The sequence below is a fragment of the Drosophila pseudoobscura genome, chromosome 4, assembly GCF_009870125.1.
Source record: "Drosophila pseudoobscura strain MV-25-SWS-2005 chromosome 4, UCI_Dpse_MV25, whole genome shotgun sequence".
Lineage (NCBI taxonomy): Eukaryota > Metazoa > Arthropoda > Insecta > Diptera > Drosophilidae > Drosophila > Drosophila pseudoobscura.
In genome coordinates this window covers 18,031,276-18,049,942 of record NC_046681.1, presented here as the reverse complement: position 1 = coordinate 18,049,942, position 18,667 = coordinate 18,031,276, and the positions used below count along the sequence as shown (strand labels likewise).

The following is an 18,667-nucleotide window of genomic DNA, read 5'->3' as shown; positions in this document are numbered from 1 at the left end:
GCAAAAAGTGGAAGGAGAGCAAGCATCTTATGCTCCCCGGATCATAGCATGACCTTACCTTGTGTAGATGTACTCTTGGATCCCTCTTACATTACCATCCTTTAGTCCCTCTCAATTGATTCTTATCCAACTATTTGTCGTTCCTATGTAGCTATATCTTATGGAGCTAAGCATGTAGAAACAAAAAATGTGTACAATTTGGATGGATAATCTTCAGAAACGGAAAAGTTTTTCTTATAACTAATTGTATATTTCCATACAAACTTTGATTCCCATACGAGTATTTGACCTCTTTGAATGTCGATGTTTCCCAAAAATCCGTACTCAATGGATCTTTGTGGTATGTGATATGATGATCACTTTTCAAGAGCCCTGCCTCAGCTGGAATGGTTTTTTCCGTTTTTTGTTTTGTATAGTTTGGAGAATAAACTTGATTGATAAGTATTTATTTAGTTATTATCGTAATAGTTGCCTCATTGCACGATCCATGTACCGACAGTCCGTCGCTTGTAGTACTATGATTCAATCCTCTTGTTGGACTTTAACCGTTCTCTCGACTCGAGCTACACAAAATCCGATTGATATGTTTCCGAGCTTAGTAATCGCAAAGTTGTATAGAGAATAGGAAAAAAAGAAACAATATGAAATGAGATCGGGTTGAGCGCTACGTCATGGATTTTTAGACTGTAGATTGTCATTTCGAAGTTTGAGCTGGTTCCTGCGCTTCGAGCGCCGATTAGCTTAGCCCTCAGGCACTTTATGAATTTTAGGGATAAATCGGGAGAGTCCAAACTGCCAGGTTTATGGGAGTGATCGAATCTCTGGGGGAAGTCAAATATGCTATAAATAACAATTTACATAAGGGTTTGATAGGTTCAAATATTGACTAAAACACAATCTGCACGCCTGCGAACAACCAACCAACAAAACGATAAGATTACGATTTACGATCGTTCACGCCATACAATATACTCGCATAGTCGTAAGCTATAGGAAATCGTAAATAAACCGCCTGGAAACGTATCTCTTTTGATTAAATCAAGGCAATCTCTGGCTGGCTTAGCCCACACCCCCGTCTAAATTCCCTGTTTTAGAGATTCACGCTACTCCCAGTACAAACATTTACGAATATCATTCCAGTCCCACTCTATCGTACCTGTGCTGACCATGTCGCTATCGCTGTCGTGCTGTTCTACTATGTAACCAAAGTCCAAACAATTGCGGCGTCTTTCAAAGCTCTTGATCGACGTTGACGTCGGCGGCGACGTCGACGCCCATGCGAGTACCGCCGCTTTGTCGTGGGTGATCTGCCATGGTCGTGTGCATTGCTTCTTTATAGCTTTCTCTCCGGTTCTCGCTGGACTGATTAGAACAACTAAATGACTTGTGAATTGTGTTCGAGGCAATAAAGCACGTTGTCTCCCCACATCTGATCTGAGTCGCATCGGAAGTGGTTTATGTCTTCATATTTACGAGTAATGAACCATTTTCATGGCGCTAATGGCGTGATTTTTCGTCTGCTTACGCAAAATTGATCCCTCGCATGATTTTAGAAGTCCCCTAATGACTCACCGCCAAAGACAGAGTTTCAATCCCGATTCCGACTGCTGATGGAGTGAAGATTGCTTAACAAATTTCTCACACACCTGAAATTTTGCTCAACCGGGATGAAAGACCATTATGGCTACGGTTCAGCAAGATACAGGCGCGAATGAAATATGCCAGCACACTGTAGGATGTCAAGGAAAATCTCTAAGCACCAGGGCTTGAAGGGACACTTGGATATGGAAATAGAACCGCGACCGCAACCGCAACTATTCCTGGCAACGCTCGAAGTTGAACTGATGCACGAAGCGGACCGCCGGCCTGTAGGTAGCCTCCCACAATGCCACTTGTGATCGACCCGGAGCCGTGCGTCTATGTGAAACATTTCCCGCTGCTTCTGCTGGCCGGGGGAGTCGGCATTAGAATTAGAGACTAGGAACAAAAGGAACTACTAACGACAATGTACTGGCTGCCTCGGCGTACCGACTGCCTCGCTGGTTGGCTGAGTGCTCGGTTGGGGTTGGTTGACTGGCTGATGGTTAGGCTGAATGAATGGGTGGGTGGGTCAATAGCGGGCAGCACTTGCAACAGCGGCGCATGCTTTCTAAGCGCCACCGTTGTACTATGTTGCTGTTGTTGTGGGACGCACCTTACTAATACAAACCGTCAAATGGAAGCAGAACGACAGCTGACACCACCATAGAACGCGCCTTTTTAACGAGCGACGCGACCCCACCTAGAATATAGAATCCGACTAGCGGAGATGGAGATGCCACGGCCCCAGGGTCGTCATGACGTGTGTTCGGGCAGAACAGGGCTTGGACTGCCACATAATGTAGCCGTTTATCATTGGACGAGCGGGCACATACTCCGAGCTGGATCCTGCCATATATCCTGCCATTTAAGTGTTATTTGAAGTTCTAAATGTGTTAATGACTTGGAAAATGCATTTCCTAATTAAATTGGACTCCTGGTGCAGTGCGTAAGCTGCAGAACTGAGACAATCTAAGGGCAAGAAATCCCCAAAGGGGGTTGGAGCTCCAATCGCTGTGTATGATCGATCCACCAGAAAGTTACATGTGTAACATTTTAATAATTTTCGGTCACCCATCAGTCATCCGAATTGAAATATTAACGAAATGCTTGCATATTAGCAAATATTAAGACTTGTAAAATTAAAACTGCTAGGATATCCATACAGAGAGCACTTTAATGATTGCGAGTCCTTCACTAGTCATGTTTATAAGTCAGTTATATTTATCCCCACTTCGTTTCCCTAGAACACACCTTCTTCCAAAGCCAATCCCTAAACGTATATGTATATGTACACATAACTGGGGGACACCACACCCACACCCAGACACGGACGTGCCACTTTTCGCGCCCCACAAGTTGCCCTTTTTCAACCCACTCCCGCAGGTTATGCCCTTTTTGCCACAGCGGCACACAGGACGAGGGAAACGGAAATAAGTAAGCGTTGAATAGTTGCGGGGATGATCTGCGGTCATTAAAAGGGCGCGTCGCTCATTAATACCAGCAAACAGACACACGAAGTAGCCAAATGTCAGCCCAATACGAATGTATACTGTAAGTCCCAACAGAACTGGGCTTGGCCGCGGTCTGTTTGCCGGACATCTGGGTCCTTCGAATCCTAATTGAAAGTTACAAGTAAGGATTCCAAAAAAGTGTTCAGCCCTCCACGATCTCTTTTCAAAATCAACCACGAAAGAAAGATTAGAAAATAGATTCAGGATTAGACGGTTCAAAGTTCTTAGATTGAACATATTCTAATGGAAAGTGGAATGACACACCTGGTTAGCCAGCAACCCAACTCCCCCTCACCTCACAGCTGTGTCGACAAACACATTGACACACTGTGCTTACAACGTTGACCATTGGCCAAGCGATTTCTATGTACAAGCCATGGTCTACATATAACATATGCGGCTGTTGCTGGGGAATTATATAAAAAGCTGATCCCACACAGCGGCCAACCCAGCCGCATCTGCCTTTGTCTTGCCACATTGGCTCTGCCGGCATTAAAATCTAGGCAAGGGTGTGTTCCGGCCGGCCGTTCAACGAAATTTAGTATCAATGAGCATGGGGCTCTGCCATTTGGATTGTATGGTTCATTTAAATGCAACTATTTAATTAATTTTTTGCTCCGCCCGCAACGATTTGTTTGCACGTAATTAAATCGACTAATTGAACGCCAGTTTTTAGTACCAATTAACCGCGGGCTTGGCAATGTGTAACATTATGCCTATCAAGGTAAATCAACAATGCTTAAACTTAAACTTAAACTACGCCAACTCTGCATCTTGGGGCTGGGCTGTCTTGGAAGGATTGGTGGTCTGACTAGATGGTTGCAGCGGACCCACGGCCATGGGCAGGCGATCGCCCCAACGGCTGACTTTGGCACAGCTGTAAGCCGATCTAGAACAAGGAAACAGTATCGTGAGGCAGAGACGAACATCGGAGAAATTGGGCAGTTGGGCACTTACTTCCCGTGCTTGGCCTTCGTGAAGATGACCTCTTGCAACTTTCCCTCTTCCGTGCAAAGACGGCAAATCGCATGCTTTGACCGCACCAAGGTGGGACGTACAATACGGGGCCAAGGGCGAGAGGTGTCTGTGACGGGGCCCTTCTTCAAAATGGCATAGCTGTAGAGGGAGGTTTGGCGATCGCCGTAGTTGTCGCTGCTCAGTCGCAGTGGAGCGTATTTTACAGGGAAATTGCAGGGTGTGCGATCGGCCAGATCTTTAAGACGGGGACAGCGCAAATCGTGTGGGCACTGAGAGTGGAATTCATGGACTCAAATAAATGTTTACTGATGTCAAAAATCATTGCATAGCTTACCGGAGCAAATGTGTGGCCTTGCAGCTCCTCATCCTTGATATGCAATAGGAAACGTCTGGCGTCGTTGACCAGCTCACAGCCACGTCGTGTTCCTTCCTCCGCAATGACCATGTAGCCATCACACTTGCGCCACAGGTTGAGCAGCACCTCTTCTCGCTGCGCCTTGTCAACCATCTCGAAGAGAGTGTGCGAAATAATGATCAAATCATATTTTGTTTCAATGGCAGGCAGAAACTGGCGGTAGAACACATTTCGCAAAGATATTTGCTTGTTTTCTTGGCCATCCCGTAGGATCAGCTCGGAGAGCTCATTCATTTCCCTGGATCGGTCCACATTGTAGTACTCAAATATGTTCTCTTTCCACAGTTCGCTGGCCACCCACATGCCAGTGCCGACCCCAGAGCCAAAGTCAAAGTAGCTGCGGGGCTTAAAGTGTTCATCTCTCTGGGCGAGCTCTGTAAGAACTCGCTTCAAGACAGCATACTCCTGGGCTCCTCTGGCCACCGCATAGACAATGGCTTCGTATGCTCCGTACTCGATGGGCTTCCAGGCATAGGTGCGCTGGCTAAGGCGCTTATTGATTTCCAGCTCCCGCTTGCGTTTCCAGCGATCTGCTTCCTCCTCGCTTAGCGTGGCCAAGCGTTCCAGGGACATCTTGGCATTAACCTCCTCAACGATCAGTTTCTTTTTGTTTTCGATTTCTGCCAAGGTAGGTGGGGGATGGCGGGACCTGATGTAGGAGTTCAGCATCTGGCTGTCCTGCAGGACTTTCTTGACGGGATGGTCGCCAACAATGCGCTTCAGTGTGTCGCCCAATTGCTGGGGCAGCTCAAGATGGTTGGGCTTGACGATGCCAGGATGCTTTCTCGGCTTCAATGTGGCTTGCTCTAGGCCGGAAATCACAGTTGGGTCCACATCGACGGCGATTTTACTTGTAAACCGATACAGTCGCTGCACGACATGTCTTCTTGTGCAATTTAATGAAAATTGCATGGTTTAAACTAATATAACTGTGAAATGATGGTGCACGCGTTTGCCGGTGTTTTGTTCTGCGTACCAGTGTTGAAAAATGTCCGCAGCAAACAGCTGACGGTGCAGCCACTAGATTTCGGACTAGTTCATACACACATACATGCATCCAATAAAAGCAAGTGTTAAAATTAAGCCAATCAAGTAGAAAATAGATTCATTAATTGGATGTGCTATATGTTCTACATAGCTAATAATATTAGACGGAAGATCAATAACGAGGAATATGTAAAATAGAACTTGAATTCGTCAGTATATTTACGGTATATATTGAAAGTCCGCGGTCACACTGTATATATGCGAACCTTTCGAAAATTTACTAATTGCTGACTTAAGTTGCATCGAATCGATGCCTAACAACAACAATGGATGAGTATGAAGCACAGGTGAGGGTTTTGTTTCCGCTATACGGATTTTCCTAATCACAGATCCTGTAGTTGGTGGCTGTGGAGCAGGCGCTGGAAAACACCACGGACGAGCAACAGCGGGAAGAACTATCAACGCTAAGAACGAATCTGCAAGAGCTCTTGGCCCTCACTCGAGAGACAGAAGCTGACCAAACAGCTCAACAGGGGGACATCCTGGACGATGAGTTGCTGCGGCTAAAGAGCGAACTCAATGAACTGGAGGAGGCAGCTGCCAACGTTGGCGCCACAAAAAATGAGGACGAAGAGCAACAACTAAAGGATCTGCGTGCCAAGTACAATGCCCTAGTAGGAGAAAAGTGCTCAGCTCCCCACGAGCATAGCTGGGGTGCCTTGAGCTATCACAACGCACTCATCTGTGGCGTAGACGATGAAGTAATCATCAACAGAAATTCCGAACTGGACGTCCGGTTACGCGTACTTTACATAAATCCCACACATTGCGAAATGCTACCCTGCAACTACTATCTCGAGGGAGAGTGCCGTTTCGACGAGATACGCTGCCGATATTCGCATGGCGCCTTGGTGCCCGGTGCCGCTATTAAGAGCTACATTCCCCCAGATTTTCCCAGGCTCGCTCGCAACTGCCCGGTGCTAGCCAAGATGCCAGACCGCCTGTGGCATCGCGGCCGTGTCCTATGCGCAAACTTTGTGGAGCAAACTTGCCGTGTACGCTTGGATGGACAGGACCATAAAGAACGCGAGCGCGATTTTCAGTTTGAAGAACTTTTTCCACTGATTACTGAGAAGGAGGATGAACTGACCAGCGAGGACAGCAGCTCAAGCCCACACGATGAAAGCAGTGACGAAATCGACTCGGATATGGACGATTTAGAGGCAGCACATCGATCTCGCATGGTCGAATTAAGTTTATTTACTTTTAAGCCTACTGAAAAACTAGGCGCCTGGGAGCAGTACACACGCGTAAGTATTCGAAGGTAGTTAAAGACTTGAACTAAAGGGATGATGATTAATGTCACAGGGAATAGGATCCAAGCTGATGGAGAAGATGGGGTACATTCACGGCACGGGACTGGGATCCGAAGGGCGTGGGATTGTAACGCCAGTAAGTGCCCAAATACTTCCTCAGGGACGATCTCTAGATGCTTGTATGGAGCTGCGAGAAGCCGCCAATGGAGACCAAGACTATTTTAGCGTGGAACGAAAGCTAAAGCGAGAACAACGCCGCCAGAACAAAGCCAATGAGAAGGCCTATGCTCGAGAGACACAGCGCACGGATGTCTTCTCGTTTCTCAATGGGAGCGTGCTAGGCGGTGGAGAGAGCCGTCATCAAGGCGATCAAGCTGCTAAGAAGGCAAAAACAAATGATCTGCAACAGCACTCTACAAAAACGCTTAATGTGGAAACGGTGCGAGTGGCCGATGACATACGACGCAAGCAAAGGGACATTGCAAAGGTAAAACAGTCCCTGGACCGCAATGCCACCGATATCCAACTGCAAAAACGGCTGCATATGCAGTTACAGAGCCAGAAGCAGGAGCTGGCCACGCTGCAGGCTCATGAGCACAGACTTAGCAAAGAGCAGCATACACGTAAGAATAAGATGTTTGAGTTTTAATAAAGTTACATATGCTCGTTTATGTTCCAATATCACCCAAGAATCGGGGATGCAACATGTACATATCTTTGTACATACATACTCGTATATGAAGAATTTTCCTAATTAAATTTTCTTAGTTTACCTACAGTTAAATACTGCCAAATGCACCCGCTGTGATTATGGCGGTCATGTACTGCTCTAGCAAAGCCTGAGCCAGATGTGATCCATGCTCCACCGCCAGGGAATAGGCTGTCTCCCCGTTCTCATTGGTTGCACTTAAGTCCAAGTCTTTGGCCAAAAGTTCATTGCAAGTATGCGGATGATTGCCGGCAGCTGCGTACATTAGAGCCGTATTTCCCACAATGTCCATGTGTGAAGAATGGGCGCCGCGCTCCAAGAGGTACCGCACGATCTCATTGTGTCCTCCGGAGGCTGCCAATAGCAGAGGAGTTACCAAGTCTGGGGCCAGGCTGTTTACATTTGCCCCAACTGACACAAGCAATTGCACTGAGACCAGTTGGCCATACGATGCGGCCCAATGGAGCGCAGTGAACCCATGAGCATCCTTGTAGTCAATGTCTTTCTGCCTTCCTAGCTCCGCAGTCACTTGCTCCTCGGTAATCTCACCCTGACCCGCGCGCTCGTGAAAGGAAAGCAACACTTCCACGGGACAAAATGTGGCTTCAGTGTTTCCTCGCTGAAGATTGGTCAAGACGGTCGACTGGGGACGATAGGGCAGAAACGCACTCTTGCGTTTAGCATCCAGCAATAGCATGGAAGTGGGCGCCGCTCGCACGGACTCATCTTCGTCGGAGTTTGTGCTATTTTGCAATGTGTTCGCAGGCGCCACCATTTGTTGTAGAATTTATTTACTGTTTGTCTCACAACCAGGTTGGATAGGATGGTTTATGCGGCAACAATGCGTGATAAACTTATGTGCCGAATTATTTTTAACCAGAGACTATAAGTACTTCGAATAGCAATGATTGATTGATATTATATTTTTAATGCTGAAACACTATAATAAAGAAAATAAGGCAACAGTAATGTAGTTCATAGCTTGAAATAAACCAAAAAACACGATCCACTCGAACGGCATAAACGCAATTAGTCGTTGTATTATCGGTCAAATATTCCGATAGATATTTTCATTCTTTAACCAATTTTTTATGTTGGTTTTAATCCAGTTTACTTCCGAGAGAACTGTTTGAGGATGCAATTATATATTATTATTATATTATTGTAATATATACTACAAAAGAGATTAAAAATATGCCACAAAATGGATGTTCACCTCAGCTTTGGGCTTCAAAATATACCGAAAAGTATATAATATACTGAAAACGGTCACCCTGGTTGTGTTCTGTTTGGTTTTGTTTTCGTTTCTCTTTAAAATTTTTATTTGCAATTTAATTATGTAAATTTACCAGATTTGTTAGCGATGTGTTCGTGTGTTTCGTAACAGGTTTTTATTGTGTCGCAGTGTTTTTTACTGGGAAAACGTCCCTGCACCTGTTGCGCCTAACAAGCCATTTTCAGTGCAAACCTGCGTTTCGCCTTTTTTATGCCCTTTACTTGTACCAACAGTGCTCTGAGAGAGAGAGAACTAGCTTGCAAAATTAATTGCGTCGAAGTGGACTAGACTAGCAGCACTAACGCCAATACACAAATATGGGCAATACGAGCTCAAAAGGCGAATCTGACGCCAGTGAACCACCTCTGGAAGGTGGGAAACAGAAACATCATCACAAATCCGCCACACAGTCATCGACTGCGTCGTCGTTTCACTCTCACAATGGGAGCTCGGACGGTGGCGCTGCGAATAGCGGGAGCGGCAGCAACAACAGTCTCAAGGTGCAACAACAATCGCAAACAATGACCAGATCGGCTTCTGGGGCAGATGTAACGGAAAAGTACTTGACGCAGCTGGTGCCAGTGGAGAAGTTGGCAGAGATCCTGAGGGAGCAGACGTCGGCCAAGTATGGAATTAATGGCATAGTGGCAGATGTCTTTGTGGTGAGTAATTGTCATTAACTGATAACAAGAACTCATTGATATAAGCTGTTTTCTTCCAGTCACAAGTCTTTCCACAATACACCGATCTGGGCCATCGATTGTTCCAGCTAATGCACACGTCTTCCAAGGCCACGACAAAGCACTTGGGCACAGTCGCCTTTCGCCAGCAGTGCGAGCGCTTCCTGGGCATCATGGACGATGCCAAGACTCTTGAGTGCTATATAAAGATGTACGCGCAGGAAGACAATCCAGATTTCATAGATAAGACGGGGGTTACTCGTCTTCTTCATATATGCTATACGATTGCCATGCAGCATTCTGGAAACGCAGTGCTCTGTACAGCCATCAATCGCACATTTGGCTCGGTCACCAAGTCCATATTTCTGTGCCATGACAGCCTGAGTCTTGGCTACGTGTGCCGGTGGTTTGAGCAGAACCTAATCCGGCTGGTGCTGCTCGTCCACAAGTATTGCGTGCACACGCTGTCCACCGCGTATCGCGGCCTCGAGCAACATTCACTGTCCTGCGGGATTGAGCTGCAGACTCCGGTTTTGGAGCAGCGCAATCCTTTCACTGATACAACGGATCACAGCGGAATTGGTTCTGATTTCTCGGACTCTCTGATGCCGCTTTCACAGGCCTGGCTCTTGGCTGGGGCTTTGCCTCCGCTCTATTCCAAACCACAAACCATTGCGCCTTCGCCATCTAACAAAGCCAACAACAGCGCCTCGTCAGCCGTGCAAATCTTTAAGGAGAAGCTTTCGATGATGCCGTCCCACTGGACGCTGCTGTATGATTCCAACGAGCATGGAGTGGGTGCCAACCGCTTCTTGCACCACGTTCTCGGCTATCGTGGACCAACGCTGGTCCTGCTTCATACAAAGGATGAGCAGACATACTGCGTGGCTGCACCTAGTGAATGGAAGGAGACTCACTTGTTTGTGGGCGGCGAGGGCAGCTGTGTCATCCAGCTGTTGCCCAAGTGCGTATCGAAACCGAAAGACTTTGAATTCTTGTTTAACTATGTTCCTGTTTCAGATTTGTGATACTGGAGAAGAAGCCCAATATCCTATACCTGAACACCAGCATAAGAGGTTACCCCAAGGGATTGCGGGCCGGTGCCGATCCTCGTAAGCCCATCATAGCTGTCGATGAGCATTTTGAAAATGTGGACTGCAAGGGCTTGGCCGCGGGACTCATGTCCATAGAGGTGATCATTTTTCAAGTGTATATTTTTCTGTACTTTAATCATATTCATGTACAAAAAGCCTTATTTAACACAGAATATATATGTGTATATGCATATAGTGTAAAATTCATAGACGTACATATGTATGTATATTGCATATAAACGACGTAAGTTCCAGTCTAAGCAGTTAAAAACAACACATTTCGGCATCCTACTAGTGCGCAACTGTGTTTTTACGATGCATTTCAATTAAGTCTACGTTTCTCCTTACCCAACAACAATTTACCAACAACAAGAACTACACGTTGCTCCGTTCTTTCCTTCTCTCGACAGGTGTGGGGCTGCGGCGACAAATCATCACGCGAAGTGCAATTGGACATCAAGAAATGGCAAATAAGGGAGGCCGAGAGACAGCGAACAGTCAAGCTTACAGCCGCCGACTGGATGGATCATCCGGATCGATATCTCCTCGAGTTGGGCGGCAGGCAGAACTATAACAATTAATCCAATTTCTTTCTGCTAATGCAGCTGCGTGTATACGGATACATATGGATATAATATATATATCGTATGTATGTCCAAAAGCAATTGGCGTGCCTTCCATATCGAAGCACGTCGCGTCGAAATTTACTGGGAATTTCTTATACAATTATTCACACGTAGCACGAGAAGTAATCACTGGACTGAATTTGTTTTTAATTGATGTTGATTGATATTCGGTTTTACTTGTTTTCCTTCCACTCTTTCTATGTTCGTAACGTGAATTCCGTCTATGCTTTTAAATGTATTTTATTCTTTGCCTGTACTTATAGCAGGAGTCAATCTACGTCTCTGTTTTCGTCTCCGTCAGTTCTGTTGCTATTTTACAGGTTTCTGTTTTTGTTCTAAATCTTTGTTAAAATGATAAATGCAAGTATTATGAAAAGACCTAGAAATGAAAATGCTTAAAATAAATGTTACAAACAAAATTTGTATGATTCCTGTACGGATTGTCTTCTGCTGTTTTCCACCGCTCTTATCGGCCCAAAATGAAATCAGAGTTGATAACTGTCTGTATCTTCTCGGGTAGTGGACGATAAGAAACTTTAGATAAAAAGCCTTTCTTCTGAAAAACCCCAAGGTCGACATGGCTGAAGGCCTAAGCCGGTAGAAGAGCAGTTTTATGGAAGCTAATGGGAATGCAATTCAGAAATCAGTAAGCTTGCCACAATGAGGTGAGGGGAGGAATGTGTGTATAAACAACAACTTCACACTAATCAAAATACAATTTAGGATAGCGCAATTTAAAAATCAAGAAAGTCGTATCCGATCATGTGGATGCAGTAAAGTGCAGTAAAATAAAAATAATGCAAATGATACAAACATAAAAGGCGGTGGCAAATATTTTCCAATATTATTATTGAGACGTATATTAGATTTACAATAACAATTTCTATTTAAATATGTATAAAGTACGCCCTTTTCTGACCGGCGGCAGTCACAAAATTCACAATCGGTTCAGGCATGTTTCAATAAACTATTTGGCCTAGCGGATATAAGTATAAAAATGTATAATTTAGGTGTTCCAGGAGTTGATTACAGGGGTTTACACTACAGCCAGCTAAGAGCTAATACCCTCATCTGTGGAATAAAGGGTGTATGCACGTGTGTCGCATGCTTTCTCGGTGTAAACCATACGATTGCTATGAAAAATCCTTTGTTACTATCGAATTACAAATTAAGGCCACAATTTCAAAGACCCCATCCGATGGGGTTGCGAGAAAGGTTGCTTCGAATGAGTATTTTAAAACTAATATTTGCATTTGCCAAACCGATGACCAAATGACTAATCAACTTAATCAGAATATTGGGAAGTAATAAATATAAGAATGGGAATAACTGAAGAAAAATTAAAGTCCAATAAGTCAGTTTTCTAGGATCTAGGTGATGTACTCTCGATCGCGGCGACGCCGCGTCGTTGAGGCAACAACAACAACCGGATGCTGTTCCTCCTGTTCGTCAATATCGTCACCGTCGTCGTTGTCATCGTCTCCGTCATCGTCCTCATCCCCACCTGTTGAATTCGACCACTCGGATTGATTACTGCACGTGGCGCTGAATTTCAAACTGCTGGACATGCCAAATGAATCGGACAGCGACGCGCTCAGTGAAGAGGCGTTCAAATTTTGACTAACATCTACACCATCTTCGTCTTCGAACGCATCGTCGATATGCGGGTGCTGGTGCTGGTAATGATAGCGGTGTCACCTGCCCGCTCCCGCTCCCAGCAGAAGTGCATAGTCGTCGTTCGACTCGGGTATGGGGGCTGCCGATGAAGCAGCTCCAGCGACTGGTACTAGGCGCAAAAAGCTGCTCCCACCAGCCCCCACGAAATGCTGCTGCTGCTCATCGCGTTCCCGCTCGCGCTCCCGCTCTCGAAGATGCTGAGTTTCACGCTGACGCGGTGACGGCTGTGACCTTGCACCCGGCAAGTGCAGTTGTTGTTGTTGGTAGTTGTTGCTATTACTATTATCACCAGCCCCGTCTGCGCCTGCTAAAGGATATTGAGATTGGGCGTGAGTTTGATTTGGATCGGTAAGGATGTTCAGTTTCCCCACATCGACGGGCACAACCAAGCGACTTGATGTGGCCCCATACATGTTACCTGATTGAGTGGAACTGCCGGAGAGCTGCTGATCCTGCCGCTTGCTGATTAAGTACTCGGATTCACTGCTGGAGCGTCGGGGACCCCGTGCCAGGGGCTGATAGGTGCTGCGACCCTGAAAACGGCGGCTTAATGTGCTGCCCACCACGCCCAAATGCTCAGTGACATCCTCTTGCATGTCCGATATGTCCATCATGGAGAGAAAAGCACGACACCAGCTATGATTGGGATTATTCCAATACTGCGGCGAGTTAATGTGGAACGGATGGTGCGGGAAGCTGTAGATGTGAGCTACGGCAGCGATAAACATCTCAATGCAAATGAGAAAGTTCTGGCAAGAGGTTAATCACAGGTTCAAACTGATCCGCAAACATCTCACTGACTACTCACTTGCAGCATGGATGCCAGATTGGTCTCGCCCACATCTGAGCCGAATATGTCCTTGATAATGCCATAGTAAACCAGGACATTGAGAAGCACTCCTTGGCTGTGATCGAGATGATCCGAATTATAAAGCTGAATTCGAAGGATCAAGAGAGATCAACACTTACAAGAAGGAAAAGAACACCACAGCCTTGATGCACAGAAACTTAGGAATGGGCTTCATGGGCTTTAAATCCTCCTTGTTAGCACGATAGAAGAGCACCAGGCAGTACATGGCCACGAACTGGGAGATGTTGTTAACGACTATGATGTACGGAAAGGCCACATTGCCAGCGAACTCTCCCTCGCCGTAGACGCCGCACAGCTCACAGATGCTACTCGACACAGGGGGCAAGAAATTCGGAACTACAGGAAGTGTAATAGGCAAGACACGAGGATTCTTTAGCACTCACACAGAAATGAATGTGGTTATGGGTCGCACGACGGTGTACTGGAGAATGCCGTGCTTGCAGTTGTGGATGAATTCGCGACCCATAATCCAGGGACGCATGCAGCAGAGGGGGAAAAAGTGATTCACCTGCGGCTTGTACACCATGGTTATCTCCAAGTCCATGTTGAGATTCAGGTAGTTAAGCAGGTAAACCATGAAGTTGTAGATTACGTACGCCTCATAGCACTCGCGCAACGAGTCCACGTAGATCGAATGTTTCGGAAAGAACAGACCAATCCACTGTGAGACAGAAAAACAGTATTAGATTTCAGATACAGGTGCGCTCAATGCTTCGACGCAGAAGCCGACTTGTGGTTTCAGTTTCTGATTCGATGCCAGTTTCGCTTTCGTCTGACCCACTTACCGCGTTCAAAGCGTAGATGGGCACCATCCACAGTATACGTATGATGTGCTTCTGCAGAATGGGCTTCGTGAAATGTATGACGTGTTGTATGATGTGCCATATTGACACAGGCACCGCCGATAGCACAAACAATCCGCCAATGAGTATCAATTGATCGTTGCGCTGGAAGCCGTCCTTCACAGAGTTCACGATGAGCAGGGGCACCACAATGATCGCGAATATACCATAGGTGACAATCAGCAGCGGGCGTATCCAGATGCGCCAATCCTCGCAGAAGTGACGTATATCCAGGCGACACATCTTTCTTTCCGGACTTCCCTCTAGAAGAGCTCTCGACGGCGATTTTTCACAGCCGAAGTTTTGCCGAGTTTTTGCTTTCGTTGTCAAACGACAAAACAACAAAGCAACAAAGCTGTTGCCGTTGCCACCGCCGCCGCCGCCCTGTAACTGTTTTCGCTGGGTTGTCGTCGTCGTTGCCGTTTTTCTCGGTAATTTATATTCCCCGGATTTTGCACCCACGCAACTGATGGCTTCTGCGGCACATTTTCAGCTATATCTTCCTTGCAATGTAAAACCTCAACGCTTTCTTTAGCTACAATATTTATTATTTGTTAGTTTTTATTTCCCTTTCCACTGCAAATCAGTGTGACCGCGGATTTATCGATAAAATATACCGTCCGACCCACAAAAATGTACCAAAATATACCGTCTCATTTTAAAAATATACCGTAAATATAGTGACGAATTCAAGTGCTACTATACATATTCCTCCTTAATGATATTCCATCGAATATTACTAACTTGATGGATCTCTCAGCCCTGCCTACATAATTGTATCCAATTAATGAACCTATTTTCTACTTGACTGATTTATTACTGTTACTCCCATTTATTGTATTTTGACTAAAACAAGGTTTAAACAAAAATGTTCAACAAAAAAACAGCCGCAATGTTGTCACGTCAATGGTTATTTACTTGAAAACAGTGTTGTAAATCGTTTAACCGTGTCGTAAACGCGATAAGTGTGAAATTCATGTAAAATTCCCCATTTACTAAATTCCCGCGGAAATTTAGAAATAAGTCCCACCCTAGTATGGTGCATGGGAATGTGTATGCAATTATTTAGTAAAGCCTTTGCCGACATGCAAACCGAACTCTGCAGAACAACTAGCCCACGAGACAAGCTAGGTCATCTGGATACATATACATACTTTCATATTGTGGTTATTATAATTTATTGTAATATTATAATTGTATTAAACAATAATACTTAGATTAAATGATATTGGGCCAGAAAATAAACAAATTACATTATACATATATTGGGGCGTGTTCAAAATGTACACACAACATGCCTGATTCTCCAGCGTACGGCCAAGTCCGGCTTTTCATTGTTTTCATTATTTTTCAATTTAATTATAATTCCAATTGGCAGCGCCCATCGTAGTCATATACACACAGATTAGATTAAATTTAGGTTTAAAAGGAAAGTTAAAAATAATGCATTTCGTTATGCATCTAGTAGAAACAGAATTATTCAATTTCTTCATTTCTACATTTAGAAGAAACACTGAATTCTTCATTTTCTTTCGATTACGATTACGAAAAAAAAGCTACATTATCCAGCGATTCCCGCTGTGTAATTAATTGTTGTGATGATGCAAAAACAATATCGCGTCGATTTGGTTTCCGGTGAGCATGGAACGCTTATTGAAATCATTAATCTGCTCTCGCAAAGGCTTCTTGAAGCTTAGGGTCACCACGCCGGGCACACTCTGATATAAGGTGGCGAGATCGCGCAGCGTTGCATAAATATGTCCCATTTTGAGCCACCACTCAATGGGGGACTCGTCCAACTGAACGATTACCTCGTTACGGTAACGTTTCAAATCAGTTTCCACAGTGCAGTCGGCATCCCGCTTGGGTGGGTTTGGAATCTCGGCAACATCAAACAAAAGTTCCAGCTCTATAGAAGGGTTCGTAATTATGAACTGACGGTCCAAAGATGCACATTATTCCAATACTTACTCGACTTCTTAGCATTACTGCCAGCAGAGCTGTTTCTTGGTTCTGCCTTGATGGTAACCGTTGGCGAAGTGTTCACGGAGGTAGTAGCCGCCACTTCTGTTGGGTCGCCGCTCGATCCGCCGAACGTTTTGTTGTATTTTTGGGTCAGCATACGGACACACCTGTCCAGGTTCTCAATGGTGGTCAGCCGATGGAATCGGGGATCGAGCAGTGCAGCGCTGGTCAGATTGTCGTTCGATATAACGTAGCTCTGCAGCACACCAGCTATGGTGCGCTTTATGTTCATCATCAGGGAATCGTCCTGCTCAACAATGCCAAGTTTCTTAATCAGTATCTTTGATGTTATGGGCGACAGCATGCTGCATAGCGGAATATCCTCGCCCCGCAATGTGTCCAATGCAATCTAGAGAAGAGTTAAGCTTTTAAAAAGATATTCAGTTGTCGATTAAGTTGAGAGAGCCTACCACCAACGCGCTGAGCGCCTCTGTCACGATTTTGGCCGTCATCACTAGTTGATCCATGTCTTCGGACCACGAAATGGATTCGGTAAAGAACTTCAACATCTCATACAGGGTCCAAGGGAAATGCTCATTGTACGAGGGCAGCTCCGATACCTTCGAGCTAATCTCGGCCGAATGCCGCTGGATGATGTCCTTCACCTGCTCCAGAAGTGTGGCCACCTCCTCTATGTCAAACACTCGAAGCAAACATTTGTCAATAACCGAGACATAGCACAGTACAACGGGAATATCTGCAACACGATTGGGATTCATAAGTTAACTCTAATTTTACGGCATACGCATTCCGGACATACTCTTTTCCTTCAAGTAGCTGTACAGAAAGTCTTCTTCGTCGTCGTAATTGACGATTACAAGGGTGCAGTTGGTCAAGTAGAAGTCGGTAAGCAGATCGTCAAAGACGATGTAATCATTGTATTCGACTGTCGCATACAAGGCGCTGCGAACGGACTGGGTCTCCTCGTCGAGATAGTGGTGGTAGATGGTAAGGAAACGACGCTGCTCCACATTTATCCAACGCTCAAAGGCCAGCGAAAAGGGTTTCTCGGCACTGAACTCTCGTGTAATGTCTCCGATCTCCAAAAACTTGGAGGCATGCATCTCGCTCAGGAGAGAATCGACCTTCTCCAGATCGGGCATGCACGCAGCGTTGCCCATGGCCTGCCGTACAAAATCGCTGAAACCCACATCGTAGAGCGTCTCCACATTGCGCAAATCCTTTATGACTATGTCGGTCAAGGCCTCTGCCAAGTTGGCTATGTTCGGCGATGAGTAGCCGCCATCCTCGTGCTTAATGGGCCGACTGTGGTGCAGAGCACCCGGAGGGCGCCCAACTTTACCTACCCTTCGCTGAAACTTTGGCTCCAAACTAACCGTGCGCTCCTCCTCCTCGACCACATTATCAGATTCGTCGTAGGTGAACGGCACCATAGTTTCGTACAGTAGGGTCTGAGACGATGATTCCTCCTCGGCCTGCATGGCGGCGGTGGCTACGGCGGCCTCGTCCATTTCGTCGTCCGATGCATTGTCGTGATTGCGATTATTAATAAACTCTAACTTCACGCGTCGTGTGGAGACGTTCCTCTTCGAGAGCGGCGGATGGGCGACGTTGCGCGGCGTTTTTCGCGGCGGCACTTGGATGTCGTGTTCCTGGCAGAGGTCCCTGAAAAGATCCTTGTGGCGATGCTGCAAGTGGGCCCGCAAGTTGGTCGTATTGCCGTGGTTGGTCAGCACTTTGTGGCACTTGATGCACACCACGTTCTGCTTGGTGATTACCTCGTTGTTGTCGTTGGAGGGAAAGCCAAAATAGCGCCAGTAGACGCTCTTCATTTTCGGCGAGTACAGTTTGGAAAAGTTGAGCTGCGAGACATCTTCATATTTGAGCTCATTAACTACAGCGGGGGACGCGGCGACTTCGTCACTCATCTTGATTTCGGTTTTATTTATTTTGATTATGACTTCCAATGCGAGAAGCGCGCAATTTCTCGATTATAGATAGATAGTCAATAGTTTTTTATCTGTATCAGAAGTACAGTACAGAGTTGCCACGCGACACGGCAGCTACGGCAAATGCTTTACTTAAATGCTTAAAATGCACGAAACTTGCGGGAATTAT

The 18,667-nt window shown here is 45.9% G+C and overlaps 6 protein-coding genes across 9 annotated transcripts; 2 read left to right on the top strand and 4 right to left on the bottom strand.

The window, feature by feature from the left end:
* Nucleotides 1–458: 458 nt before the first annotated feature.
* LOC4817371 (methyltransferase-like protein 17, mitochondrial) lies at nucleotides 459–5,502 on the bottom strand. Of its 2 annotated transcripts, XM_001356291.4 has the most exons (3): nucleotides 4,405–5,496; nucleotides 4,050–4,339; nucleotides 3,666–3,981 (listed from the first exon to the last, which is right to left on the bottom strand). In XM_001356291.4, the coding sequence occupies exons 1-3, from the start codon at nucleotides 5,395–5,397 to the stop codon at nucleotides 3,849–3,851; spliced, it is 1,416 nt and encodes a 471-aa protein (XP_001356327.3). In that variant the 5' UTR covers nucleotides 5,398–5,496; the 3' UTR covers nucleotides 3,666–3,848. The 2 variants fall into 2 exon arrangements, with proteins under 2 accessions (XP_033235207.1, XP_001356327.3); XM_033379316.1 differs by lacking the exons at nucleotides 3,666–3,981; nucleotides 4,050–4,339 and adding an exon at nucleotides 459–821 and having other exon boundaries at nucleotides 4,405–5,502.
* Nucleotides 5,503–5,669: 167 nt separating this feature from the next.
* Nucleotides 5,670–7,459, top strand: LOC4816976 (zinc finger CCCH-type with G patch domain-containing protein). Its single transcript, XM_001356290.3, has 3 exons — nucleotides 5,670–5,819; nucleotides 5,871–6,782; nucleotides 6,841–7,459. Exons 1-3 carry the CDS (start codon nucleotides 5,799–5,801, stop codon nucleotides 7,435–7,437), a joined length of 1,530 nt encoding a protein of 509 aa, XP_001356326.2. The 5' UTR covers nucleotides 5,670–5,798; the 3' UTR covers nucleotides 7,438–7,459.
* On the bottom strand, nucleotides 7,419–8,841 carry LOC4817391 (DNA-binding protein RFXANK). The gene is made up of 2 exons (XM_001356289.4): nucleotides 8,714–8,841; nucleotides 7,419–8,622 (listed from the first exon to the last, which is right to left on the bottom strand). The coding sequence occupies exon 2, from the start codon at nucleotides 8,270–8,272 to the stop codon at nucleotides 7,568–7,570; it is 705 nt and encodes a 234-aa protein (XP_001356325.2). The 5' UTR covers nucleotides 8,273–8,622; nucleotides 8,714–8,841; the 3' UTR covers nucleotides 7,419–7,567.
* A 220-nt stretch (nucleotides 8,842–9,061) lies between these two features.
* On the top strand, nucleotides 9,062–11,609 carry LOC4816851 (uncharacterized). Its single transcript, XM_001356288.4, has 4 exons — nucleotides 9,062–9,435; nucleotides 9,495–10,417; nucleotides 10,474–10,645; nucleotides 10,958–11,609. Exons 1-4 carry the CDS (start codon nucleotides 9,091–9,093, stop codon nucleotides 11,126–11,128), a joined length of 1,611 nt encoding a protein of 536 aa, XP_001356324.1. The 5' UTR covers nucleotides 9,062–9,090; the 3' UTR covers nucleotides 11,129–11,609.
* Nucleotides 11,610–12,005: 396 nt separating this feature from the next.
* LOC4817345 (transmembrane protein 184C) lies at nucleotides 12,006–14,806 on the bottom strand. Of its 3 annotated transcripts, none has more exons than XM_001356287.4 (6): nucleotides 14,507–14,806; nucleotides 14,105–14,382; nucleotides 13,820–14,026; nucleotides 13,659–13,755; nucleotides 13,269–13,599; nucleotides 12,868–13,157 (listed from the first exon to the last, which is right to left on the bottom strand). In XM_001356287.4, the coding sequence occupies exons 1-6, from the start codon at nucleotides 14,804–14,806 to the stop codon at nucleotides 12,868–12,870; spliced, it is 1,503 nt and encodes a 500-aa protein (XP_001356323.4). The 3 variants fall into 3 exon arrangements, with proteins under 3 accessions (XP_033235204.1, XP_001356323.4, XP_033235205.1); XM_033379314.1 differs by having other exon boundaries at nucleotides 12,868–13,154; XM_033379313.1 differs by having other exon boundaries at nucleotides 12,006–13,599.
* A 1,018-nt stretch (nucleotides 14,807–15,824) lies between these two features.
* On the bottom strand, nucleotides 15,825–18,636 carry Dref (DNA replication-related element factor). The gene is made up of 4 exons (XM_001356286.4): nucleotides 17,349–18,636; nucleotides 16,999–17,285; nucleotides 16,535–16,937; nucleotides 15,825–16,472 (listed from the first exon to the last, which is right to left on the bottom strand). The coding sequence occupies exons 1-4, from the start codon at nucleotides 18,475–18,477 to the stop codon at nucleotides 16,150–16,152; spliced, it is 2,142 nt and encodes a 713-aa protein (XP_001356322.2). The 5' UTR covers nucleotides 18,478–18,636; the 3' UTR covers nucleotides 15,825–16,149.
* Nucleotides 18,637–18,667: the final 31 nt, after the last annotated feature.

Bases quoted from the DNA above. Each gene is read 5' to 3' on its own strand.
- LOC4817371 (XM_001356291.4), bottom strand. From the start codon at position 5,397: ATGCAATTTTCATTAAATTGCACAAGAAGACATGTCGTGCAGCGACTG. The intron at 4,340-4,404 runs GTAAGCTATGCA...TTCCACTCTCAG, and splicing joins AAGGCCACACATTTGCTCCG to TGCCCACACGATTTGCGCTG. The intron at 3,982-4,049 runs GTAAGTGCCCAA...TCCTTGTTCTAG, and splicing joins ACGAAGGCCAAGCACGGGAA to ATCGGCTTACAGCTGTGCCA.
- LOC4816976 (XM_001356290.3), top strand. From the start codon at position 5,799: ATGGATGAGTATGAAGCACAG. The intron at 5,820-5,870 runs GTGAGGGTTTTG...CAGATCCTGTAG, and splicing joins TGGATGAGTATGAAGCACAG to TTGGTGGCTGTGGAGCAGGC. The intron at 6,783-6,840 runs GTAAGTATTCGA...TTAATGTCACAG, and splicing joins CCTGGGAGCAGTACACACGC to GGAATAGGATCCAAGCTGAT.
- LOC4817391 (XM_001356289.4), bottom strand. From the start codon at position 8,272: ATGGTGGCGCCTGCGAACACATTGCAAAATAGCACAAACTCCGACGAA.
- LOC4816851 (XM_001356288.4), top strand. From the start codon at position 9,091: ATGGGCAATACGAGCTCAAAAGGCGAATCTGACGCCAGTGAACCACCT. The intron at 10,418-10,473 runs GTGCGTATCGAA...TTCCTGTTTCAG, and splicing joins GTCATCCAGCTGTTGCCCAA to ATTTGTGATACTGGAGAAGA. The intron at 10,646-10,957 runs GTGATCATTTTT...TTCTCTCGACAG, and splicing joins CGGGACTCATGTCCATAGAG to GTGTGGGGCTGCGGCGACAA.
- LOC4817345 (XM_033379313.1), bottom strand. From the start codon at position 14,806: ATGTGTCGCCTGGATATACGTCACTTCTGCGAGGATTGGCGCATCTGG. The intron at 14,027-14,104 runs GTGAGTGCTAAA...TGTGTCGAGTAG, and splicing joins ATAACCACATTCATTTCTGT to CATCTGTGAGCTGTGCGGCG. The intron at 13,756-13,819 runs GTAAGTGTTGAT...TCTCGATCACAG, and splicing joins GTGGTGTTCTTTTCCTTCTT to CCAAGGAGTGCTTCTCAATG.
- Dref (XM_001356286.4), bottom strand. From the start codon at position 18,477: ATGAGTGACGAAGTCGCCGCGTCCCCCGCTGTAGTTAATGAGCTCAAA. The intron at 17,286-17,348 runs GTATGTCCGGAA...ATCGTGTTGCAG, and splicing joins CAGCTACTTGAAGGAAAAGA to ATATTCCCGTTGTACTGTGC. The intron at 16,473-16,534 runs GTAAGTATTGGA...ACCCTTCTATAG, and splicing joins CAGTAATGCTAAGAAGTCGA to AGCTGGAACTTTTGTTTGAT.